The sequence below is a fragment of the Montipora foliosa genome, chromosome 8 (assembly GCF_036669935.1).
Source record: "Montipora foliosa isolate CH-2021 chromosome 8, ASM3666993v2, whole genome shotgun sequence".
In the NCBI taxonomy this organism is placed as follows: Eukaryota; Metazoa; Cnidaria; class Anthozoa; order Scleractinia; family Acroporidae; genus Montipora; species Montipora foliosa.
In genome coordinates, this window is record NC_090876.1 from 32912023 (window position 1) to 32939743 (window position 27721).

A 27721-nucleotide genomic window follows, 5' to 3' on the forward strand; every position below is an offset into this window, starting at 1 on the left:
GAAAGCAAACCAGAAAGGAGTCAGAAATACAGATCAGCAATGCATAAAAAGGAAGTTACCTTTGACCAGTTTTCGTTGAAAAGTGGAGGGCAGAAGTCGTCATATAAATAAAAGGGGCTCCTGAAAGTGCTCAAACTGAGAGGTGATAAAATCTACCTTTGTTTTCAGCTCCAGCTGTTCCTGATTCATGCCTTCCACTGGGGATGTCTCCAGAACAGAATGAAACCAAACTTGTAGCCGTGCAACCAGGTACAGAATATCTGCACAAAAGTACCACCTGATCAAGGCGCAAGGACCAAAACAGCTGTGCTTGTGTGCCCATTTATCTTGAGTATGATTTCATGAATGCAGTACCTTGCATTTAGTGTGTACATTTAGTTATGTTTCATGTGAGATACTGTTTTTTCGCTCAAGGAAATGCACTTCCTTTAAATAATTTTCAGTTTGACGTCATAAAGTGGACTCCCTGTAAGGTAATCGTTGAACGGGACGTCTACCTGTTGTTAGTTGAATAAGTTACCAGGTAATGTTTTTGTTGGCAGGGCGTGACTTGAAGCATTGTGTGCTAGCTCTGAGTGCAGCTGAATCATTAGAAGAAGACCTAGTCACAACGAACGCAATTGGCTTCGTCGTCGTGTAAGTTTCTTCATCTATATTTTGATTTTTAGACACCCGAAGGATGTAACTTATCTACAAAGGCTCTCTGGCTCACAATAAGAGATTTATGTGGTGCATCATTCAAATGTGCAACAAAAATTACTTCATGGGGGATTCTTAGTTCTTGATGTGTATGTCTCCACAAGAACAAAACAGATGCGCTCAAAAAGGGTTCAAGTCGAAACTGGTAACTAACAAGAGGCTACAGGTAGCCTACACTTTGTTCAAAGGATTTTTAGCGGTAGTTTTTTTTTTATGTCATGTTTTTTTTTATGTTATCTTGGTAAATATCCAGTTTCGATTCCGTACACCGAAGTCCACAGTCCACATTCCGTTACCCAATGATAGGGTTAAGTGCGATCGTGGATATTTGTTTAAGCAGAAACAGATGTTTTGCAAGTCTCTGCGACGATATTTAAAAATATGTAACGCTTTTTCTTAACAATACTGGGAGAATTATAAAATTACTATAACTGTTACAGAGTCATACGATAACCGGATATTGCATTGTGTGCAACGAAAACACACAAACTTGCTTCCAGTCACGCACGCAATTCTTTAATACATAATCTGTCACGTAGTCTTCCGAGGTTTAGTGGTCATCGCGATTGCCTCTAAAGGAAGAGATACCCAGTTCGAATCCCATGTAAACTGCCTTCAACGAGACAGAGAAATGTTACGCATGCGCAGCCAGAGCGCGACCCGAAAAAAAAATTTTTTTTCAAGTTTAATGTCCAAAAACGGAGTCGAATCCTAAACTTTGTTCTTCGAACAAAGTGATAACAACGTATCAAGAAATTCCTTTTCGTCGATCAATATAAAATCGTTTGATTTTGATTGGATTTGGTCTGCAATGAACTTCTCTCAGTCTCGATTATTGAACATTTAGTAACCGTCTGGTTGTTTTAAATACTTCTCTTTGATATTTAGTCTCTTCCCTTGTTGTCGTTTTCTTTTTTTCAGCAATGATGTTGATTTGAGTCGACAGGTGATGGTAGTGTTATCCCCTGCTCCAAGACCTTTGCCAAGAAAGTTTTTTCTACTTAGTGACGTCAAATTTATGGACTTCAAATGAAACTGTTGAAGCTTGGAGCCTGCTTTTGCTCACAAAGTGGACAAACCAGATCGTACAATTCCACTTGCAGAAGTGGCACATAGCAAGAATAGTTCACTCCACGATACGAGGACAACTTTGACAAGTTTTGTCACCTTTAGGGGTCACTAGACGCTTCAACTACGCCACCTCCGCAAAAGAGAATGGCCTATAACAGCTGCATAGCTGAGTAACCATTGACCCAAGAGGCAAAAAAGAAAAGACAATTTCGAGAAACCTCTAATATTAATTTGTTCGCTCTCAGTATCAAAGATTTTTTAGCATAGTTTAAAATTAGTATTTTATCAGTCGATTTTGGTAGCAGTATAAACAGACATGTCCTGCAGAATGTTTCTTGCCAGTTTCCCAGTGAAAAGCATGTTTTACGAAAATTCTATTCTTCTAAACCCAGGGTGTTAATTTAAATAACTTTTATTTCCCATACGTAAAGTTTTGTAACATGTTTTATTGATATCAAATTACATTAAAGCGAATAAATTTCATTGCTTCCTCGAGCACTATTATCTCGTTGGTTTTAAGGCTCAGGGACAAAGTCAACTTTACGTTGTAGACTTAAGTTACTAAATTTACTTGGGAGCGAAAATGAAGGTCAGAACTTGCCAGCCAGACCCATCAGTTTGCAAAGAAAATGCAACAATTGCATGATAATCCCCTTACGGGGAGTATATATCATCCTCGAAGCGTGTTAATTTGAAGGCGTTGTAGAGTTAGTCCTTCCAAATGCCTGGTCTGGTCGCTCAGTTCTGTCAAATGGAAAGCGCCCTGAGATGCAGTGCTAATCAAAGCCTACACATAATCCTGGTTCACCGTATTCTTCAGTATCTCAGTGGTTTGAGCATCCTGTTAGATCTCGGAGGGTCAGGTGTTCAAATTCCACCTTTATTACTATTTCTGATCTATGCTTTTGTAGCTTGCAATCGATCTGTAATGTGTGACTTTTTTTTCTACTTTCCTACACGGTATTTTGATACTATTACATGTGACAAAAATTTAAATGATTACAAATAATCACTTGTGGTTGCAATTGTTGGTTATCAATTTTACCAGAAGCTCTTGACCTTGAAGCGTTTAACTCTGGTTCAGAGCTGGGTTTTTTTGAGTTTAAAAATTTCCTTATTTGGATGTAACGTAGCCCGTGCATTTTCCCGCGCGTGCAGCTTCCAGCTTATTTTTGTCCATATTTGGGCATAAAGTTGGTGTCCTAAAATCTCCAGCTTTGTTCCAAGGAAAAGAGTTGCAGGTTACACGCTTCAACGTCACGTGCTTCTGATTTTACTTATGATCAACCAAACGCCATGGTCCTTTCTTTGAATAGTAGTCTATTCTCACCTGTCTCCCTCACGCCTATTGTTGAGTATGGGCACCAACAGTCTCGATCTGTTGACTAATATAATCCTAATATAAAACTGAGGTGGGTAGGGTGGGAAAAAGCCACAGAAACGAGACCTGAGAAGGATAGGCGTAAAAGGAAACGAATGAGAACGGTCAACATGTTGAATATAAACTGCTTAGCAGCTTCGAGAGAATGGCATAACTCCTTAGTCTACTCTGCCTTTTATACGCGCGAGGTAGGACCGCTGAGAATAGTACGCTTGTACAAAAATCATATATATGTATATATATTTTTTTTTGTTAAGGAAAGTTGATTTTACTGCCGTTAAATTGCAAAAAAATCAAACGAATAGGATTTGTGTGAAAGGGATTTACAACGTACAAGGGGCTGACTCGACAACGCCACTAATACCGTAAACCATTTTAAGTTGATGTCTCCAAAACAAGCGATCGTTTTAATAAACGAACATCCTTGATATATGTCTGGGACTAAGGCCCACAAATACGCAAAGTATGGGTGAAAATGAATTTTGAGCTGTGTCCCCGATCTCTTCGATTCTTACTGACATTTACTCTTAAAACGGTAACGGTATGTCTGGCGTTTTACTGAGTTTCACTTTAAAGTTGTCAAACACCTACTAAAATGCTATTTGAAACAGATTTCGATTATCCTTGTTGCTTAGAAACGCCAGACAAACCGGAGGGTCCCCAATAGGGTTTCGGGATCCGATTTGGCCTTTTTGGAGCCCGGGATTCGGGATTATAAAGAAATATGGAAGTGGGATTCGGGATTGCATTTATGGACGGGACGCGGGATTTTACGTTAATACGAAGCGGGATCCGGGAAATCGTCACTTAAAAAAGCTCCGAGATCCGGGATTTCTGACGGCGAGAAATTTAAAACAAACTCATCTTTCGCCTTCGGAAACGACCGGAAATTTAAGCTGAGCATTCTCCACCAACGCTGACACGTGCCTTTTGTGATACCAATGACGTGCTCTTTGTCTTGAACTTTGGCCGTAATAAGAGGCCTCATGACCTTTGTTACTTGTTACCACATCACGTTTCTTTTTTTACAAAAAGTGTCTTGTTTATGCTGTAGCGCATAGGCCAAAATTACACTCTGGTTTTTTAAAATGTGGGACAGCACAGACATCGCTGTTCGCGACGTACATGATATTATTTGGTTCTGTGGCTCATTTTTATCAGAAGGGAAAGAGTGGAAATAAGAAAGAAGTACAAATGTAAGAAGAAAAGACAAAAGAAGTACAAACAGAGAGGAGATAATGCAGTTCAGTGAACAAGAAAATAAACACCACCCCACAATAAACGACATTTCTTGATACAAACACTGGCATGTACAAAGGCGGAAGGTTCAAGAGCAATTCAGTCCTTGATGTGCGCACGCACTTCAAACCTACTGAAACATTTCAACGCGGACACTTCCCGTGCCACCCACCAAGAATCAAAAAGGCTTCGTCAAATGGGAAGCTCTGAGACTTCTCAGAACAAACTCTTCTAAAAAATATATTTGGAGAGCTCATCCAAAATTTTAAATCACGCCTACGTCAAAGAGGTTATCCCAAGAATCTTGTTCAAAGCACCCTATCAGAAGCGCAATTAAAAAACGGGAAACTGGCACTCGAAAAACCACTGGGGAGCAAACGAATATTGCCTTTCGTTACACAATACCACCCAGCAGCGACGAACTTGAAACAAATCCTCATGAAAGACTGGCATTGTACCGAACTTGTGGGGTACAGTCAAACTCACGAAAGATTCCTTTTAGTCACTTCGATTTAATTCATTTATTCTCCCCGTCTCCTCACTAACAATTCTCGTTCCACCTCAAAAACTGTCAAAAAACAGTACTATTCGAAGGACCACGAAGTTTGGTTGATCACGGGCAAAATCAGAAGCACGTGACCTTGAAGCGTGTAACCTGCAACTCTTTTCCCTGGAACAAAGCTGGAGATTTTAGGAGACCGACTTTATGCCCAAATATGGACAAAAATAGGATGGAAGCTGAACGCGCTGAAAAATGAAGTTTATTGAAGTTGACATCGATTTTTCGTTTGAGGTGATTTGTTGTCGATGATGTTGACTTAGGCAAGTTTTTAGTGTTGGTTATTGTATTAGCCGTTGAAGTTGGACGAATTTTATTGTTGACCTTAGGAGAAAATCTTGAACTGCAGGTTGGTTGGTTGATGTTGAAAGCAATTTTGATTTCTTAAATTTTGCACCATTCCGCCCACCATACTCCCTTCACCCTTGACCCGTTACCATTAACCCGTCACCCGTTACCCGTGGAAAAGCACTGCCGCAAATTACACCATTATGGAGTAACAGGAATACTTAATAACTGGTTCTCTTCATACTTGTCGAAAAGAAATCTACCGACTCAAATTGGTTCAACCCTCAACGGTCTGTACTTGACCACCTTCTCTTTTTTATTTATGTTGACGATATTTATCGCCGCTCCTAATCTCGTACCCAGATCTCACTCTGTCACTGGAAACATTTCCAGTGACAGAGTGAGATCTGGGTACGAGATTACGCTGCTCCCAGATTTTCGAGTTTTACCTATTTGCTGATGATACTAACTTGCTATATTTAAACAAAGATCTTAAGGATCTCGAAAAAGTTGTTAATGACGAACTCGCTAAAGTGGGTGATTGGCTGGGTGCAAACAAACGTTCTCTTAACACCAGTAGATCTAACTTTGTTATTTTCCATCCTTATCAACATAACCCAGACTGCATAATTCAACTGGAAATTTATAATAACGATTTTAAAAAGTGGCAGGCGCGAATAAGAAATTGTCGGAACCTCACTCTTTTGTTCGTTTATTCTGCTGCAACTTCATAAAAGAAACAAAAGGCCCGTTTTTATGTCTTTAGACTTGAAAATAAGATGTACTCACGGAATGGCTCACAGCCACCTGAACCTTTGAAAACTTTTGCACAGATTTTAAAGTATTCCGTAGACTTCGTTTAATACTTAAGTCATTACTTAACGTGCTTCTAACATAACCTTAGAACTTTATTTAATAATAATAATAATAATAATAATAATAATAATAATAATAATGATAATAATAATAATAATAATAATAATAATAATAAGATAAAAAGATAAAGGTACATATCTCTTGTCAAAAGCTAAATTTATATTTAATTTCAGCACATTAATGGGTCAGAAGCATGCAGATCTTTATGCTCGGAGGAGTGTTTTTCAATCCTTGACACCGCCTCCACGCCTTTTCAACTAAAAATCAAGGAGGCCTTACACATAGGTTGGGAAAAACCCTCATTAAATAAGCAGGTTAATCATGTCAATTTAACACTTTCACTGTAATTTTCCTCGTCCATACCCATTGTCTTCTCATCATTGTATTTTCTATTCACGTTGTTATTTAATCAGTACTTATGCATGTTATTAGCTATCTTTTATATAACACCGACTAGCGGTTTCACTTGTATTCACAACTGACGATGGATGTCGATCATCCGAAACATGTTTTGCAAATTTAAAATTGTGTGTTTCTTTTTGAAAGATATTTAATTTAGCTATGCCGCTATACAGGAAGCTATTTGGGGACACCTATCTACTCATTTGCATAGGCAAACGAAGATTGCGGCAAATAATAACTAATACTGTTATCTATGTAACTTGAGCGGTCTATTTAACGTTTGTGTCTTGAATGCTTTTGAGACTTGGCGCTTTCCTGAGTTCACAACTAAGTTAAGACCAAAGTAGACGCTCCGTGAGCTAAACTTGGTTGACTTTGATGCGTGTTTGTCCTCCTCAAAGTTTCGTACTTATTCCCAAACATCCTATAGACCTCTTTCATAATGGCGGCCAAATAAAATATTCTTTTGTTTCAATGCTAATAAGCCCTACTAACCTCGCTACGACGAGTAAATTTCAAAAGAATATTTGTTTTAAAACGAGGGCAGTAGGTCTAATTAACATAAATACAAAAGAATGTAAAAGTGTTCGCCATTTATGAAAGTGGTCTATTTATCAGTCCGGAAACGAAACAATATTTTTAAATAGCTTCTTGTTGCATACATTAAATTTGGTCAAGAACGTAAACATTCACTTAAACGTGTAGTATTGTTGGCCTTCATTTTACACCAGAATGACTAAAGAGCAAAAAGTTATGTCATCGTTATGAAAACTACTCCCATATCAAATTTCAACCCACGTATGCAAATTAGTTAATATTTACACAACACCATGAACCACAAAGGCAGAAAAATCTTACAAAAACCTTTTCCAGACAAAAAATTTATTGAAACAGAGTGATTCCATCCGCACAAAGCTGTTTGCTTAACACTTCTAATAGTCTTCATTCTCTTTACCTCTTTATTTGCACTTCATTTTCGCATTTCTGTTATTTCTTATTGTTCGTAAATAAATATTTAGGTTTTTTCTTTCATTCCATTGTTTCAGAAATTGTATATATGCGGGATTTTTTATCCATGAACTTGATCTTGAAAATGACCGTAGAGCCGTGGAAACCGTGTGGTTCTTCCTTTTTATCGCTCGTTTTTATAACTAAGCATTTTAATCTTCTTCAATTTTGCCCATCCCTGCCTCCTTTTGTATTTGCTGTTCTATTCAAACCTTCCTTCAGTTTCGCTTGCATGATTTACTTGCCAGTCGCTGATTTTGGCTAAATTTTGTAACATAGCCCCTTTATTTAAATCAGCGAGAAAGCAATTTCCCTTCACTAATCATTCTCGGGGCTAAGGTGGCTCAAGCTAGTTTCAACACTTTCAAGAGACCTTGTTACGGTACCATATCAAACACCAATTATTGCTGAACAAGATGCACTCATTTTTGTCACGTGATAACTTACCATGGCAACAGGAAAGCTTTGCAAAAACACCCTATATTTTGGCTTCAGTTGCTCATATCTGAAAAACGAACTCGCTGACCCCAATTTTTTTATATGATATGGTACCATAACATTGCTGTTAAGTGATTAAGTGTTGTAGTGTCAATACTTCTAATAAGAACGTTTCTTTCAAGTGTTGAACAGGTTTGAGCCACCTTAAAGAAAAATTACAGCTGTACTACTTATGAATCCGTGAAGACTTATGGTGAGAGTCTCTCATAGACCCATCCATCTGTTCCTTTCTTTGTTAAACTGTCATCAATAACCTCATCCTCTCCAAGTCTGCGAAACACAAATCGGTCATGAAGTCTGTTGGATTGCCCCTGCCAAAATTCCACTTGATCGGGTACAACTTTAAAACCGCCCCTGAAAAATCGAAACAACCATTCTCTTATACTCACTTATCCCGTTTTTTTTCCGGCTCTTGGTGTCGTACTGCGGTAACAGAGACATCTCATTCATACCGTCATAAATTATTACGTTTCTATTCCTGTCAAATCGAAGCTCTTTCCCCTAAAATATGGCTAACATTTTAATGTACAGGAAGCGACCCTATTAACGGTAATATGAGACCGAAGCCCTCCCAGGGGTTTACATGGCTAATTTGATATGGGAAACAGGAGAACAGGAGAACAATGACAAAATAGGGCCGTTTATACGAGAGAAAATAAGCCGCGGCTAACTCTGGCCGCGGCTTACGTAAGCCGCGAACACCTCGTATAAATGCATGGTACAAAATCTACGTTCACGGCTTTCTCAAGCCGCGGCTTATCCTGGCCGGGGAGTTTATACTCGTATAAATAGTTCCTTTCGCGGCTTACGTAAGCCGCAGCCAGAGTTAGCCGCGGCTTATTTTCTCTCGTATAAACGGCCTTAATATCTTAGGGAACAAACGAACATAAACAATTACAGGGATCAAAAATCTGGGAAAGGCCTCAGACCGAACCTTTTAGTTGTATTACTTCGTAACACTAACTCCGAAAAAATTGCATAATTTGCAAAACAGACAAGTCGCATGCAAAACAAGAGCCAAGACGATGACACGTGTGCTCCCGGCGACGGCAACGAGAAAGTCACAAATTTGCATATTTAGCGAGCAAAAGCAATTCTTGGATTTCACATGACGTCACGGCCGCCATGTTAGTGTCCCCAAACAATGAAATGGCAGCCATGTTGGTGTCCCGATCCAATCCTCCGGGAATTGAAAGCTATTATTATGCTAACGTCTTTTTTTGTTTTCGTTGAAAAACATGGCTGTTGATCACGTGAGTGAAACCCAAGAATAGCATTGCACGCTCTGCACGTGCATCTTCTCATTTTTGTCTATTTCTTTGCCTTGGTCAGCAAAACAACAACGTGAAATGACCAAATCTGAGGTTTAGGGAGAAAATCAGCCCTTGAGGATAAATTTTCATTTTCTCCCGTAAAATGGGCGCTGTTCAAACTAGTTTCATTCTTGCGGGTTTGCCACACCTTTGTCACGTTAAAATGCTTGGAATAGTCGCGAAGCGATTACAATAACGAGAAATTACATTCAATGAAGACGTTCTCGTTTCCGTTGCCGTCTTTGCTAAAACTCCCAAATATCAACAGGGTCGCACAAAACAACAATTTCATACACTGCGCCGTTGGGTTCTCTGTCATTTCGCTCACGGGAGCAATTGCAGAATACCCGGCCCACCAAATATCCCACTTGAAAAAGCTGCCAACGCGGTCCGCAGTCCCGTAGTCGTTGAATGAAAATTGTTGAAGGGAAAGCACTAAAATGAACTGCCACCGCAGTCCGCAGTCCCGTAGTCGTTGAATGAAAACTGTTAAAGGGAAAGCACTAATATGAACTGCCACCGTGGTCCGCAGTCCCGTAGTCGTTGAATGAAAACTGTTAAAGGGAAAGCACTAAAATGAACTGCCACCGCGGTCCGCAGTCCCGAAGTCGATGACAACCTCTCTTCTTTCCTTCTTTGGAAGGGAAGAAGAGAGACCCTGGGACGAGGTTAAGTCGATGAATGAAAACTGCCAAAGGGCAACCAGTAAAACGCACTGCCACCGCAAAATGAAAGCTAACATTTTACGAGAATGCTTAGGCCTAACCGCTGAGGCGAGCACTTAAGCTTAATCAGTAAACGAGTGCTTTCTTCTTCACACGATCTCATGAAAAGTGTAGTTAACCGAACCGCAAAATGAAAGCTAAAATTTTACGAGAGTGCTTAGGCCTAATCACTGAAGCGAGCGCTTAAGCTTAATTTTTCAGTAAAGGAGTGCTTTCTTCTTCAGACGATCGCGCTTGGGCTTAATCAGTAAACGAGTGCTTTCTTCTTCACACGATCTCATGAAAAGTGTAGTTAACCGAACCGCAAAATGAAAGCTAAAATTTTAGGAGAGTGCTTAAACCTAATCACTGAAACGAGCGCTTAGGCATAATGAGTAAACGAATCCTTTCTTCTTCACACAATCTCGTGAAAAGTGTAGTTAACGGAACAACAAAATGAAATTTAAGAAGTGGAGCGATTGTAGAATGCCCGGTTTAGGAACAGAGCTGTTTATATGAATATCATTTTCTGTCCCATACCACTGCGGACAAGCAGCATTGCTAAACACGACTGCGGGACCGCGGTGGCAGCTTTTTTAAGTAGGACATTTGGTGGGCCGGGTATTCTGCAATCTAGCCCGCTCACGATAAACAAACCAATGCTTGAAATTCGCATGGAAAGCATGCAACAAACTGAACTTCGACTGATCGATCGACCGATCGTCTAGCCTAAAAAACAGCTCAGATAACGTCACGCAACACGTGGAAATTCAAACTAACTCCTCAAGCTGGACATAATCGTTGACAAAATGAAATCATTCGACCACAAAAATCCGAAAACAACAGCTTACATTGAAATTTGAGGAACTCCATCATTTCTCCATAGTGAGAAATGGGAATGTTCAGTTTCGTTGTGGAATATGCTGTTCGCAAGGTTTTCCTGGCGTTTGTAATTTTCATAAACATTCGAATTTTTGTCTGCATCCAATTGGACACTTTGTTCTAAATTCTGTGCGTCCAAAGAAAAACAAGTGCGTCCCAGGACGCAATGACGCACTCTCGATACATCTCTGGTAGCAGATGGGCGAATGCTCCTGTAACAGTAAGACAGCATCTTGCAACCATAGGCGATTTCCACGTGACGTCATCGCCGCCATGTTGGTGGCGAAAAAAAATGATCCCTCATTAACTCCTTCTGTTCGTCCACCAGCAATTGTACATTTCAGCATTGTTATCAGCGTCCTTTTGGATAGAAACGAGAGAATTAGACTTCTTTCTCTTAAACTTGACAGAGATAACAATGCTCCAACGTACAATTTCTGACGGATGAACAAAAGGAGCTAATGAGAGATCTTTTGTTTTCGTCCACCAACATGGTGGCGAGACGTAACGTGGTTTGCAACCAATCTCTAGAGACACAGTTAACAATGCTGTAATGTACAATTTCTGGCGGATGAACAAAAGAAGCTAATGGCGGCGATGACGTCACGTGAAAACCACCTATACAAACAGTACAAGTTTAATACTCTCGTTTCTATCCAAAAGGACGCTGAACGTTTTATCCGTTAACAGTTGTTTGAACATTTGGGCAGCACTTTCACCTCGATGATGTAAAATCGTGAGTGTTTTTACGACAAAAGAAAGAAATTTATAGCATAACACACGCACCAATAATCTGGCTTTGGAATCAATTTCTCTTCATCACCGTATTCGTCTTGAAGTTTCTTCTCTTTATCATTCAAAACCTGGAAGACAGGAAGGTTGGTTGGTTCAAAACCACGACTTCTCAGATCAGAAGGGAGCTTACGCAAGGAAGAAGATGATGGCTATGACAATATTACAAAAAAATAGGTTTAATGAGCAAAAAACAATGGTTTTGCACGCCCCGCACGTGCGTTTCACTTTGATACAGTTCTTTGCCATTTTCGTCCTGACAACGACGTGTATGAGCTTATGTGGAGGACGTGAGCACCTGACGATAATTTTTCCAACTTTCTCTCCAAACATTCACACCATTCGTAACAGTTTTAATCCTGGAATGATTATGCACACTTTGATTTGCATAATCATTGTTTACAATTTCTTCTGGGACATGACGATGTCCCAAGAGAAATCGAAAATAATGCCTATGCTAATTTTTGGAGGGTTAATAGAGGTTGTATTTGGGGTTTTGTGCAAGTAGAGAATTAAAAAAAAAAACAAAAGATTTCTTCTGCAATTCTTGCAGCTATTTATCATAACAAAAACGATAATTATATGCTTGTTTTTATCCCGACGCACTGTAACGTCTGAACTCCAGACTGTTCTACGATGCGAAAGAATCACACTCCAGAAAACACACTCACGTTTTCAGTCTGCCATCTTACCTTTTTTCACTACCCACAAAACACTACAGGCACGGGTTACATAGGCAACCCACAGAACAATCACTACATCTCCCCCCAATATGAAACTCAAACAATGAGTATAATAAAATTAAGCTATGACGAATCCCTTTTAAAATGCATAACTGTAACAATCCAACGATAAAAGTTAATAAAGCTCTGTTTGCAAAATGTGATCAAATCTCATTCAGCGAAATATCTGCCACTCAAAATCATAGCAAAGATATATCAAAATTATATAATCTCTTAAGTAACACAGTTCTTAACAAGTCAGTTTGACTCAGTCTTTCATGTGACATAGTCTTTCATTAAGCCAACCAGGCTCAGATCTCTTGCGACTGGACTTATTAACAACAGGCTGTGGCAAGTCTGGGTCAACAGCAGAGTCATATGCAGGCTTAGTCGCAGGTCGTTCTGCTGGGAAAACAACGGTTGAGGGTTAGTAAGGACAACTGGTTCCATTACAGGTGTCTGCTCTGATGGCTGTGTCAGTTCTTACTTTGACTGAGACGCCCCTGGTTCAGAATCTATGAACCTTTTCACATGGTAAACATTCCTCTTTAGCAGGGTTTCACTTTGCTCAATGATCACTAGATCTCCTCTTAGTCTTGGAAACTACGCTATAAGGCTCCGGATCATACGTTGCAGACAACTTGTTCCATTTCTGCTTCATTACTAGCACCTAGTCTTCTTCTGCCAGCAGCTCTCTTGTTTGCGCTTTCAGTACCTCGCTGTTTCCGTTCAGCATCCTGGCCCCAGTTGTGCGAACTATGGATAGCATTATCCGCCGGATAAATCACTATCCAGTGGATAAGTCATAGCGACTGACCTGTAGGTCAAAAGATATTTCTGTAACTCTCGATGCCATGGTTTTCCTTCAGTATGGGCCACGCGCATTGCTTTAAGCAGTGACTTGTTCTGCCGTTCTACTTCCCCGTTTACTCTGGGCCATAAGGGAATAGTCCTTATGCTTTGATTCCCAGCTCATCCAGGAATTCCTCCATCTCATGGCTTACTAAGTTTGATCCATTGTCTGTCCGCAGTGTCTCAGGGATTCCATGACGGGTGAATTGCTTCCCAAGGCACTTGATGATGGTACTGTACTGCTAGATGTGTTCCGTACTACATCCACCTCTATCCATCTACTGTAATAATCAACAGTGACAAGAAGGCTCTCCCCTGTTGGTAGTGGACCCATTAGGTCTATTGCAAGGTCTACCCATGGCGTGGAGGGCATAGTTGTTGTTTTAAATAGCGGTGTAGTGGTAACAGTAGTCACAGCCTGACATCCAAGGCACTTCTTGCAATGTCTTTCCACCACAGAAATCATGTTTGGCCACCAATATTTACTTCGGAGACCATATTTTGTCTTCACAGTCCCTTGATGCCCCTCATGTGCTAATTCTAGAACCCTCTCACGCAGGATCAATGGCACAACAATCCGCATACCTCTCATAACCAGTCTTCCAATCACTGTAATTTCATCACGTAGCAACGTGTAGGCGTTTAGAGCAGTGGACCAGTCCCCTGTCTTCCAACACTTGCGAATGGTTGTGAGTTCCTCATCCTCAGCGGAAGCTCTCTCTTTCTCTCTAGTTGTCACCGCACGTGGGGTAGCACTGATGCCAAGCATTCTCTTATATTCTTCACTTATGGTTTTACACTGTGATGAAGTGGGTATCTTCGTCAAACGACTTAGACAGTCAGCAATGTTCTGGCCTGTGCGTATATGTCGCACGGTGTACATGAAAGGCATTACACACAGTACCCATCTCTCCACCCTGGCGGATGGTTTGGACTTTGGTCCATAAATAACCTCCAAAGCTTTACAGTCAGTAACAAACTGAAATGACTCGAGCCCTAATAGATAGAGACTCAACCTCTCACAGCCCCAAACAACTGCTAATGCCTCTTTTTCTGTTTGGCTGTAGCGACGCGCAACCTTGCTTAAGCTACGGCTGGCAAATGCAACAGCTCTGTTCACTCCCTGCTGCTCTTGTACAAGGATAGTCCCAACTCCAACTGGACTCGCGTCAGTGACCACCTCCGTCGGAACATTATTGTCATAAAAAGCCATCATTGATGCCTCCGCCAATTGCGTCTTTAATGCCTCAAACGCTTTGTTTTCCTCCTTGCCCCACTTCTATTTGGTCTCCTGTCGTGTCAACTTCGATCCGTAGTGGTTCCGCTGTGGTTGCAAAATTTGGTAGGAACCTTGAGCTGAAACTGATGAGTCCCAGAAAACTCCTCAGCTCGGCAACATTAGCAGGGGGCTCTGTTTCACGAACAGCTCTGACCTTTTCCTCTGTTGGTCCCACACCATGCTTATTTAAAAGCAGTCCCATGAAGACAATCTGGCTCATTCCAATCTTGCACTTATCCTGGTTGAGGGTCAAGTTCCTCTCTTGCAAACGATGTAGCAATGTGATAAGATTTCTGTCATGCTCCTCTGTCGTTTTTTCGAGAAAAACAATGTCATCAGCTATATTGGTGGCCCCAGAGCAGTCAGCAATCGTCTGCCTTACAATGTTCTGATACTGTTCAGAAGCACTCTTCACACCAAAACTCAGCCTCTTGTAACGAAACTGTAAATCACCAGCTGAAAATGATATGATATCCCAGGACGCTTCTTCGAGCTCAATTTGACGAAAACCCATGTTCATATCTAGCTTGGAGAAAACTGTGCTTCCATTCATTTCTTCCAACACCTCGTCCACTGTGGGAATGGTTAATCTCTCCCTTTGAGTTGCCTCATTTGCGCGCGGCATATCAACGCATATCCGCACTTGTATTTAACACTGCTTTTTCGCTGACTATAACTCCCACTTAACTCTCCCAACACTCTTGCTCTGGTTTCCATCCGCCTCATGCCTACAACATATTGCCCAGTGCCTCTTCCTACCACACTTTGCACACGTCTAACTCCTCGCAGGGTCACGCGAAAAATGCCCTGGCCTCCCACATGCATAGCACTTGTGTGTGGCTTGCCCGCCTGATGTTTCTTTGCTTTCTCTGTGCTGGACCACATTCACGCTCGACTTTCCTTCGCCTCCAGCAATTACGTTTCCTTGGCTGTAGTTAAAGCTGCTGCAAGCAGTATGCTTAAGCACCTCGAATAGCTTGGTCCGTAATTCTTGGGACGATACTTTCTCGAGCAACTGGTCTCTCACTGCGAATTCGAGTTCCTCATCTCCATATCCACAGTGTCTTGCTTGTTTCCTAAGTCGAAGAACGAACGAGTCCGCATCTTCGCCAGGTTTTTGGTGTAACTGACGCAGAACGACGGCGTTCTTCTGAACATGAAAATAAGCATTTAAGGCTCGTGCAGCTTGTTGATAAACATCATTCGCTTGGCCTTCGGGAAGGGAAGCGATTACCAAGTTTTCGAAGATATCTTGCACTCCAGTAGCGGCCTGTTTTGCAAATTTGCTTTCCCTTCGGCAGAGTATGTGAACCCTCGTAGCCAAACACGTCATCGTTCGCTCAATCAACTCCGACTTCGGCCCCGAAATATCTATCGATGGAATAGGATTTACCGCCATAAAAGAAAGAACTTTTTTTATCCCATCCTCGTGGCCAATGTAATGTCTGTACTCCAGACTGTTCCACGATGCGAACGGATTACACTCCAGAAAACAAACTCACGTTTTCAATCCGCCATCTTACCTTTTGTCACTACCCAGAATACACCACAGGTATGGGTTACAAAGGGAACCCATAGAACAATCACTACACCCACAAATTCGTTTCTTGAAACTAAGAACTGGCTTATTAAACTGGCTTTTTTCCACTCTATCACCTCAGGAACAGTACACCCACATCATCGTGATGAGGCTGTGATGCTGAGAATCGTTCGACTGATGAAAATTCTCACATTTTCCAAACGGAAAATTGTCGAGCTCGATGTTCGGAAGCCTGTTTTTCCATCTTGGAGACTGTATTTGGCCACTTCCGGCTTAAATTCAGGGAAGACCTTCATATCGTCTGGGAATTAACCATCACTTGCTCTGCCATTAGATATTCGTTAACAATCTTCGAGAAGAGTCTGTAAAACTGCACTGAAACCTTTTATGCTACTCAGTACTGGTGCTCATATGTCACTGTAAATTGAACAAATACCTTCCCTTCTGAAACGAACTTGTAGCTAATATTAGTGTGTCGTCTTGTACTTCTTCCTACAGTCGACTTACAGAGAACTGTTCTTTGCGCTCATCCTAAATTATGACCCAACCTAACCTACGCGTGTCTCCCTCCTGTTAACTTAAGTTTCATTTATCTTTTGGTATATTATTTGCTGTCCTCGGCAAACATTGAGGGTTTCTCCGAGGGTCTCGGGGAAACAAAACTCACTGTTTCCCTTGGGGCCAGTCATTAAGTGCTTATTATCAACTCCGTTCATAAAACCAAATTTTTGTATACTACTTCCCCACCGACGCAGCACCACAGTTCCTTTAGAAACTACCCCGTTCATTAATGTGAAGGGTGGGGAGATAAAAGGGTGCTTATAGAAGGAGCGATCTTGTGGACAACCCATGCTCTTGAAGAGGGCTTAAAGGGCATAACCAACTACATGTACATGTACATGTAACTCATTACTAGTTAATAGGACAAATAATTCTGTTTTCACCTTGTGGTTAGCATGGCTCCTTAATTTAAATTCATTCACCTCTCTATTTGCAATAGGCGAGCTCTGGTTGCAGCTTACTAAAGCTCCAATCTGACTTGGTCGTGGACGGGAATGAAAATAGTTTTCGCTTTCCTTTTCCGGCAGCTTTTCCACTCTTCCTTCTATCCTCACCTAGCAGAAATGTCAGAATGAAAATAAGGACGCTTTCCATTTGACAGAACTGGCCGGCCAGACCGTGCATTTGGAAGCTCTACAACGCCTTCAATTAACACTACAACGCCTTCAATTAACAAACTTCGAGGATGATATACTCCTCCAGAAGAATGAAAGGGATTATCATGCAAGTGGTCCTTCAAATTGTTGCATTTTCTTTGCAAATTGACGGGTCTGGCCGGCCAGCTCTGGCAAAAGGAAAGCACATTAATGCTCTAAAGATTCAAAACATTCTAAGGTGCTGTAACTGATAATAACAACAATAATGATAATAATAATAATAATAATAATAATAATAATAATAATATATTAATAATAATATTTCTTTGATTCATTTGATTCATTTGTAAATACAGTATACAAGTATATCACTCAATTTCGAGTAGCCAGTTGTTAATTGCCAATACGTAGAGAGATTTACAACTGTATTTGAAGACAATAGAGTTTCCATTATTATCATCATCATCATCATCATCATCATCATCATCATCATCATCCCAGCTTGTTCACGGAACAATAAGACATATCTTGATGCCTTGAAGTATCTAGAGTTCATAGATAACCTTGCTTCCGTACCTTCTAATGGTTTGTTGCACTATTACACCATCTTTCTTCCACGTTTTGGGAAGAAAGAATAAGAATGATTCTAAAAATATTACTATGTAAAATCTTGAGATTCGAACTTGAGATATTATTTATTCATCTGTGTTTGTGCGGAGTCTGGAAAATTCAGGCCTTTGTAAACCAATTTAACTCAAAAAAGCAACTTGGCAATTTGTTGAAAAAATTTAAGCGATTGAATTTTACAAAATTTCAGAGCCAGTCACTACACTACACACAAGTTTACAAAGGAAAAAAATAGAAGGAAATAAAAGTACAAAATATCAAAGTACATGTACCTGTGAATATGGCGAGTTTTGATATAGAAATCAGTGTAAGAGGCTTACCTGTCGGTGCAGTGGATGCCAGTAAAATAACAAGCAGGCATATGGGTTCTCATTCTAAAAATAAAAATAGGAAGTAGTACAGAATGGACAACTTAACGACTGGACAACTTTCTTTTCTCGTTTAATTAGGAAACCAATTGAAAAATTTAGCATGTTCTGACACACAGCTCCTTTCCCAATTCCCTAACCATGCACATTAAGCTCCAATTAATACACCTTGTTGACTTCATAGGACATCAATGAACAATTTCCTTTCCGAAAACATCATTATTTTCTCTTTTGTCGAACACAACCTCATTCCCAGGGTGTCTCTTCTCTGCCTCCATTGTAGTTGAGAGGCAGAGAAGAGAGACCCTGGGAACGAGGTTGCATTACATAGTTACCAAGCACATTTTTATCAATAAGGGTTTTTTTAGACAACCAAGAATAAGAAAATCGAAGAAAAACGAAGTTTGGAACGCGCATCGGTCAAGCCTGTTTAGTTTAATACAGAAACATTGCGAAATTCCGCACAATTTAAGCACCAAGATATCGTGGATTAGAAACCCGAGTTTCTTAGTCTGTGTGGTAAAACCAGTGGGTCCCACTTGTGAGATATTAGCATAATGATTTTCACAATAATTACATTTATTATTCCACTATTACACCATTTTACCTTATTTGGTCAAGAGAACGCGTAAAATATGAGACGGTAATACACTTTAGTGTCCCGCTTTGACCGGTTTAGAACAGAGCAAATACGGATGGAACAGCAGCATTTCAATGAACGAAATTGTTTTCAACGAGATACAAAGCCTGAGAATTTAGCTTGTCATCACTTGTCTCTCGTCATTTCGTTTATACAATCAAATAAAGGACATTAATTTGGCTGGCTTTCTGTGATGTTTACATCATTCGCAAGCGCCCTGAAGGACAGATGATGCATTTTTTAGAAACCCTCTTGCCAGATAAAATTGAATCAAAATAACACATTTTTGTAGTGGAATAATAAATACATCTTATTCGATGGTTTAACATATAATACTCAGGGATATTTTGCCCTAATCCCTCATATTTTTCCTCGACCCTGCAGGGCTCGGAAAAATACTACGTGACTCGCAAAATATCCGCACGTATTATATGTTAAACCTTCAAATAAGATGTATTTATTACATGACTAGCTCTGTGTGCAGGGAAGATGAACCAAATCCCGCACTGTGATTGGCTACCCTATCAGGCAAGATGGGGCTATCTTGCCTGCTTGGGATTTCTCGCTTGGTCCCACAAGATCAAAGATCATTTTTTTGGTGTTTTATCTCACATAATAAATCCTTTATTGACCAAGCTTTGTCTCGGTCCATAAATACGCTAAAAAAGAACTTGGCCAATATTCAACCATCTTGACCCACGCTTGGTCAATAACCCATATGTATAATGAAAGCTAGAAATCTCCAATAAAAACAAAGATTAGGCTGCAAAAAAAAAAATAAGGCTCAAAAAAAAAAAAGAAAAAGATGAGGCATTTACAAGGGCACTAACAAATGAAAAGATCTCACCATTTGAGATAACCAAGATGAATTACTGTAGTATCAAATTACCGGTAAATTATTTTGTTTCTAATCAATTCCTGATTGTGTTTAAGCTTACTTAAATCTTTTTTGGGCATTACAGCGAAACACTAAAACACCATGTATGACCCCAAAACACATTGAATACTAACCGGCAATGGTTGGATTTGAGATTAAATATCAATGTAGGCCTAATTAGGCCTAAAAGGTATTGCTCCTAATTCATCGAAATTAAGATTAGGATTCACATTAAGACTGAGATTAGGAGCAATAACTTTTTAATTAGGCCTAAAACGATGTTTAATCTCAAATCCAACCTTTGTCAGTTAGTATTCAATGTATGGTTGGGTCATACATGGTGTTTTGGTTCTTAGATTCGCTGTTTCGGTGGTTTGCTGTTTCGTTGTTTAGTAATGTCCCACTTATTCCCACAAAGAAAGGAAAAAAAATATTTTCTTACAATTATTTTGGTTAGAATTTTCACGCTTAGATGTACTGTACGTTTAACAGAAGTGACCTGCGAAATTCTTCTTTTGTTTTTTTCTCCTTCTTTTGCTTGTGCTATCTCTTACATGAGAATTTACAATACAGAAAGTGAAAGGGCTCAGTTGCAGTAAATCAACTCACCAGCTGCTGTCCTTTCATACTGGAATAATTAGTGTAAAAAGTGAACCCTGTCTTGTCATAACCCTTCAGCAAAACAATTCGTGCTCTTGGTCGGCAATCTCTGCAATTTACATGTAGATGTACAATTTTAGAAATTTTTTGTCAGCTTGTGTAATATCCTCATGAGCTGTTTTATAAGATGTTAGTTACTTTATCATTGACAAATTTATGAAGCTTTTTGTAACCACATAAGACTTTGTAGATCTTGAAATGGCCTACAAGTGTAATCCAAGTCCATGATGAAATATCTATTAGATGACTGTCTACACTGTAGTATGTGACTAAGAGTATCATAATCTTGTATATACTACATCAAAAATTTCCATCTTGTTTATTTCTATATGGATATAGAAATAAACAAGATGGAAATTTAGAATTATTTAATACATTGTAAATGCACCCAATTTATGAGCTGAATGCAGTTTTCCTTTCCACTAATGTGTCCTGGGTTGGTTTAGAGGGTCCAACATAGGTAAGTTTGGCATGATGAGGAATGAGGCTGCGGAGAGTTGGCCAAAGGATGATCTCTTTCGACCTCATATATTCAAAGTGCATTGAAAATGTACACTGTCAATGCCATCAACATCTCAGACAATTGTGCCCTCTGACACCCTGGTCAGTGTCAAAATTTACTATGTTACAGTTAGGACAGGAAAGGTTTGTAATAAGAAATACCAGGGGGTGTCATTGAAGACATACTTGTAGACTATTTTTTTTTAATGCAAGGGCCAGCTGATCAAAGTAGAAGTGCTGGATCTTGGGAGATCTAACCAGCAAATAATTTGTAGAATAATCAGTGTCTGAATAACTTATTTACGTGTAGCCCAGAGAAAACAAAAGTTACTACATGTACCATTTGCATACATCCTTCAAGCGTAACGAATTTTGCGCGAAGTTTTACTTTTCAAATGTTAACGGTTTGTCCGGTTATCTATCACTTTTGACCAATGAAACGTTGGCAGTTATGTTGTGAAATTGACAACGTTTTTGACGGGTTACCAGCATGTTTTGTTCATATGCTCTCAAAGTTTTCAGGTTTTTCATGACAGCGTTCGGGTTTTGCATGACCGCCCTAATAACATCTCTGCTTGTTTTGCAATGGAGACAAAAAAATTCAAAGTCAGGAGTCGCTTGAGATCAAGATTTTAAATGCTCCTTGAAACACGGAAGAGCATGTGTGCACAGAATTCCCTAGAAGCAGAAATATTTTCTCCTCAATCTTTCTAGTTTCACTTCGATTTCATGTAGTTGCTGAATCACGTATCTCTTCTTGGTAAAGTATACCAAATCCCATATTCCGTGTCTTTGGAAACACACAGGAGATAGATGTTTATAACTCTTCTTGATCCCTAGGCAGATTCATAAATATCTCCGCCCTCACGAAAAACCTGAAAACTTGAAGAGCCCGTGAACAAAGCATGCTGGTATGCCATCAAAAAGATGGTCAATTTCAAAACATAACCGCCAACGTTTCATTGGCTTCAAGGATGGACACAAATGGTAGTATTTACCTATGCATACAAATACTATACAAAGGAGACATTACGAGGCAACAGTTTGTTAAAGAAAGCATTATTGATCTGCACAGTCAATTAACTTGGAATTTTTTATGTGGATATGCCTCAAAACAATATGTGCTTGTGATAAATATCACAAGCAATTAAATAGCATAACAATCTTTAATAAAGAATGTTTTGTATCAGAATTAAAAAAATGTGTGTGTGCTATGAACAAAGCTGATCATGACTTTATTAATTTTTACCCTGCAACAACTTCATCAAAGTTTTTGTTACCAGCTGTTAATACAATTAACACACCCATTTGTAAAACTGCTCACAAAGTGTTTTCTGCTACAAAAAGTCTCTCTGTTGTGTGTCTGAGTGATAAGTCTATGGACATTATCAGGAGTTAGTGAAGATTGCTTGATAATTTCAGCATGGAAGGCAGTTGTGGTCTACTTTTGTATTGATATATAAAAAAGTGTAAATGCTTAACCGGTACCTGTCTGCAATGTAGTCAAGGATCACAGTATAGAAGAACACAGGGTGTAAAGAGAAAAAAGAGTAAAAAAAGGGTACAAATGGGGTGTACCGGGGAATACAGAGTTTACAAGGACATAGATGATGAACAAGGTAAACAGGATGTTCCAGGAAGTACAGGGTGTACAAAGGAATACAGGGTGTGCAGGGGAATACAGGCTGTGGGAGAGTAAACAGGGTTTACAAGGGAATACAGGGTATACAAGGGTAAACAGGGTGTGCAGGTTATAGGGGGTTTACATGGGATACAGGGTATGCAAGGGTACACAGGGTTTACCAGGGAATACAGGGTATCGAAGGGTAAACAGGGGGTATAGGGGATACAGGGTGTACCACAGTAAACAGGGTGTGCAAGGGATACAGGGCGCACAAGGGGAAACAGGTTTTACAGTGGGTACAGGGTGTACAAGGGTAAATGGGTATGCAGGGGTTGAAGGGGTTACGAGGGAAAACAGGGTTTACAGGGAAATACAGGGTGTATGCAGGGGATACAGGGCATACTGTAAAGGGTAAACAAGGTGCACTGGGTTTACATGGTTTGAAAGGGTAAATAAGGGTTACACGGTGTACTGGGGTAAACAAGGTGTAGAGGGTTACAGGGTGTAAACAGGCGAAGGAAAGGAAAGGAAAGTAACTGGAGCACTAACTGGGGACACTGTAAACTGACATTAACAACAGGGTTGGACACTTGGACACAATGGAGGCACTTACTTTATATTTTAAATTGATTTTTTTCTTGATGAATCTTCTCAGGAGCAGTCTTAAGGTGTCATGTTTACCTGGTCACTCGCCTTGGCAAGCGGACGAGTGGTAATGTCCAACCCTGAACAATCAATGCAAATCAAATGGTGGTTCTTGAGGAGAGGGGAAACAGGAGTATCCGGAGAAAACCTCTCGGTGCAGAGTAGAGATCCGACAAACTCAGCGCACATATGACGCCAAGTCTGGGAATAAAACCCAGGCCACATGGGAGGCAAGTGCTCTCACCACTGCACCATTCCTGCACTCCCCAAGGAGCACTGTAAATGGGATACAGGGGTGTACTGGGTTTAAAGGGTGTGGAAGGGTAAACAGGGTGTACAGGGGATACAGGGTACACAGGGAATACTAGGTAATAATAATTATTATGTGTATGCAAAGTGATACCATTCTTATACGAAAGAAAGTTATGTATTTCACATAAGCGTAACATGAAAGAATAACCATTGAAAAGTGCTTGGTGTTATTGTAAAATTAAGACAACGTGGCAAAAAGCATCAAGCACCGAAACATCTCTGCGACATAAAAATGGTTTAAGTATGTCGTAAATTTTTTTTTGAAAATGCCAAAATTTGGTTCTGTCGGACGATGCTAAACGGAGTAAAATCAAAGGTATCATCCTGTGGTAAGCTCGTGGAGTAAGTAAGATACTGTGTCAGGGAGGTGATATAGCGATTTATCAAGCCTATAGAGTGGTTACAAATGCAGTGTAATAAATTTTTCTGTTTTACGAATGCATGAATGCACCAGCCGCCTTAACAACCACTCAACGAATGCTTGAATACGCGTGCTGAACTTGAGACGATCAGACATCGATTACAATTTTTCCATTCTTTACGCCTGACAGCCTGATTCGCCAACCATCCCGCTACAACAAGTTGCAAAATTGTTGAGACACTTTCATGAAAAAACACCTTTTCAAGCTTCTAGTACCCACCGTATCTAGAATTTAAACCTTTCCCACTTCCCCTCCCCTCTCCCCCTTTCAATGTTGACTTTTTAAATTTGCAATAACTTTTTGTCTTGCTAGCAACACTGATAAGGGGGGGGGGAGGGGGGCTGCAGTGTGAGAGATAATAGGTAAATTATCAATAGCGCTCCAAGAATCGAAGGTGAAGTGTCGCCACTATTTTTGCAACTTGTTGTCTGATTGATTGCAATAATTTTGCCAGTCCGGATTTGAATCCTATAGGGAAAATTTTCAATGTAGAAAAGCAGAAACTAAAGAAACAATCCTTAGATATCGTATAAGCTCTGAAATGTTTGAGAAGTTTGCACGTGAAGTGCAAAGCGTATTGTACCAAACACGAAAGGTAAAGGTAAAGTCTCCGCTTACGAGCCAGAAGGCTCATCAGGCCGGCGCTTATCTCCGGTTTCATTAGCATGAAGCGACTAGGAGTATTTATACTCCCCCTGGATGGGATGCTAGTCCATCGCAGGGTTACCCCCAGCTTTACACCCGTACCCATTTATACACCTGGGTGGAGAGAGGCACCGTGAGAGTAAAGTGTCTTGCCCAAGAACACAACACAATGTCCCCTGCCAGGCCCCGAACCCGGACCACTCGATCCGGAGTCGAGCACGCTAACCATGAGGCCACCACGCCTCCCACCAAACACGAAAGGATATTAATTATTGACATACATTTTCAAGTGTTTGGACTTATCACCACTAACAGAAGACTCCGTACCAAATACTAAAGTGAGCAAGGTATTTTGAATTGCAGATGTAATGCTCCGAAAGTTACACATGGCTCGTATTATGTGTCACAATACCATTCTATTGTGTTCCTTGGTGATGTCAACAAGGATGGTGGCGTTACAATTGAAAATCGTATCTTCTAGGGTACAGCACAATTCAAATAGTACTTGCTTTCTACTCAATCCAATATATTACCAGATGATTCGTAATAAAGTTACAAATTTGTTCACTTTTGTATCTCATTGTAAAATAAATTTTGGCAAAGGATTTAGCACAATCGGGTAGTTTCTTTTGATCATTGTGCTCAGTTGGTCATTCCAAAGAACATGGCATTAGCCTGTACCCGACAAGTCACTTAGAAGACTTGCTACTGAGACTTAGCAATCCCTTCTCTAGAAGCAGACTAACCCTAAAGCAATAAGTAATGTTACAAATGGACCTCTGTGAAAATGTATCTTTGTATAACAATGTTTGCTGAGAATTGATTTTTCGGAAAGTGGATGTGCCCTTTAAATGGCACGTGATCGCAGTTAAAGGTGAGGTAATGTCTGTTTCTCATACGTAAACAACAGCTAATTTCATTCATGTTGCATGTGTTCTAGATGTCATGTGTTGACCGAAAGTACTTGTTTAAGACAAATTATTTCAAAATCGGTTCCAGGATATTTCTAGCGTACTGTAAAAAGCGAAAGGATGGAAATCACACCTTTTCATCTTCCAAATTATGTGTATTTTCTCCTTGACTCGCAGAAAGCACTGAAATGGCTTCAAATTACGTCATACCGAAACCCCGCCAAAATCCAGTTTATTACTGGCCATTTTCCATTCACAGCAGATCAGAGAATGAAACCATTTTTTTTTGGAAACACCATATTAAATGCAAAAGATAATTACGCCTTCCTGTTCCAATAAACAAAGTGACCATATGGCAATAATGTGACAACCAACTCAGACAACAAGTTGCAAAATTGCTGAGACACTTTCATGAAAAAACACCTTTTCAAGCTTCCAGTACCCACCGTATCTAGAATTTAAACCTTTCCCACTTCCCCTCCCCTCTCCCCATTTCAATGTTGACTGTTTAAGTTTCCATCATTTGTTTGTCTTGCTAGCAACACTGATAAGGGGGGGAGGGGGGCTGCAGTGTGAGAGATAATAGGTAATTTAATAGCGCTCCAAGAAGGTGAAGTGTCTCCACTATTTTTGGAACTTGTTGTAGCTCTGGAGCCACAAGCTAAAAAGAGGATGGCCCGACATGTGAAAAAGATAACCAAAAGGAAAGTGTCAGGGGATGTTGTTTGTGTAAACTGAGATTAAAATTCTCCACTTTACTCTTTTCAGCAACCTTATTAAGAGATTGGCATCAAATACAACCAGGAAGGAGAGAACGCGGGTTACGTGAACTGCAGATTACGTAACATGTATACTGACTCCATATGAGCTAAATGCACTTTTTGCATATGAATAGCGTTTCTTGTTATATGTTTCGTTCTTCAAACGATGCCAGAACAAGAACACAATAGTGGCCAGGTATTCTCTAAAGGTGCGAAAACTCGTGTTTCATGCGATTAATAAGCAAGTTTCCCTCTTCCTCATTAAAAAATCTTGGGCTGAAATTAGTTTGGTATAATTAACAGAACTTCTTCCACGTTTCTTTCTTTCTTTACACATCACAACTAACCTCCCACACGTAGTAAGCACCATAGCGTTTACTTCTCCAATCCCCTCCACTGTTTTGGCTTCTTTAAACCAAGCATCAAACTGCATAAAGGGTTCTTTCGCCACAAAGCTACTCTCGTCGAAGACCGGCATTTTGTAATCAATTCGCATGGAAGCCACATCTTCCTTTCGCATCATCTCCGTAATTCCACTCCTTCTGATACTGTCAACAGTTATCCAACGAACAAGTCTACTTCTTTGCCGAGAACTGAATGACAGCAGCACACTCCTTAACATTTATTCGCACAAACGAAAAGAGTCACCCGATTCTCGCGACATCTATGGGTGACAGCCGCTGAAAATGTACCGTAGAACGCGGGTATCACGGAAAAGGATGTTCCCCACAATCCAATATGAACCTAACCGAGGTGAATCGTAACATTTCTAAGCGCAAAACGAGAATTAGTACGCCATTTAAGGACGTTCGCGTCCAAAACGGTCCCACGTACAGATTTTTTTAAAACTTGCCACGCAGAAAGGTAATGACCTACTTTTGCCAAAAAGACAAAAAAAATGGGGGGTCACCGTGCTCGCGAGATCATGAGGTGCATTTTCAGAAGATTGCGTTACTTTAAGACGATCTTAGCTTACAACTGTCAGCAATAGAAAAACTACATTAGTGAAATTTAGATCAGGTAAACGTACTCAGTTCAACATAACTAATATAACTAAATTAACCTTTGCAGCTGATGTCTTTTTCTGAGGTGAAATAGACCTTGAAAAACGAGACATTAGTCTAAGAAAGAAAACTTCGGTCGCACGAGAGCATAAAAGGCCAAATATTTGTAACTTCTCACGTACAGATTTTTTTTGTTTTTTGTTAAAATGGACAAAATCAAGAAAGGAAGTGATCTACGGAAAGAAAAATGGGGGTCACCGAGCATTCAAGAGAGTAAAATCGCTGCGAAGTTCTCAAAGCGATTGTTTATTCGCACTGTCACGCCATTGCGTGACATTTCCGAGAAGACCTGGGTCCACACCTATCCCATGATGCCACATACTTTCGCGTTCTATTCTTGTGGAAAATTTTTGCGCCTTTAGCATCGTGTTTACCTGCGTGGTCTGCGATGAATGACGTGTG

General features: G+C 40.1%; 2 protein-coding genes across 2 annotated transcripts in view; one reads left to right on the forward strand and one right to left on the reverse strand.

Moving 5' to 3' along the window:
• Nucleotides 1-2256, forward strand: part of LOC138013401 (protein CLP1 homolog) — a 21792-nt gene extending 19536 nt beyond the window's left edge. Inside the window, exons 12-14 of the mRNA XM_068860471.1 lie at nt 169-249; nt 543-636; nt 1621-2256. Coding sequence (XP_068716572.1) covers nt 169-249; nt 543-636; nt 1621-1732 — 287 coding nt within the window. The 3' untranslated portion in view covers nt 1733-2256. The remainder of the gene's footprint in view (nt 1-168; nt 250-542; nt 637-1620) is intronic.
• A 3676-nt stretch (nt 2257-5932) lies between these two features.
• LOC138012588 (pyridoxine/pyridoxamine 5'-phosphate oxidase-like) lies at nt 5933-26940 on the reverse strand. Its single transcript, XM_068859394.1, has 6 exons — nt 26603-26940; nt 20384-20483; nt 18210-18263; nt 17089-17220; nt 11707-11783; nt 5933-8375 (listed from the first exon to the last, which is right to left on the reverse strand). The coding sequence occupies exons 1-6, from the start codon at nt 26875-26877 to the stop codon at nt 8210-8212; spliced, it is 804 nt and encodes a 267-aa protein (XP_068715495.1). The 5' UTR covers nt 26878-26940; the 3' UTR covers nt 5933-8209.
• Nucleotides 26941-27721: the final 781 nt, after the last annotated feature.

Coding starts and splice junctions, on each gene's coding strand:
- LOC138012588 (XM_068859394.1), bottom strand. CDS start 26,877: ATGTTAAGGAGTGTGCTGCTGTCATTCAGTTCTCGGCAAAGAAGTAGA. Junction 18,264..20,383: donor GTATGAAAGGACAGCAGCTG/GTGAGTTGATTT, acceptor TTTTATTTTTAG/AATGAGAACCCATATGCCTG. Junction 8,376..11,706: donor ATTCCAAAGCCAGATTATTG/GTGCGTGTGTTA, acceptor TCGATTTTTCAG/GGGCGGTTTTAAAGTTGTAC.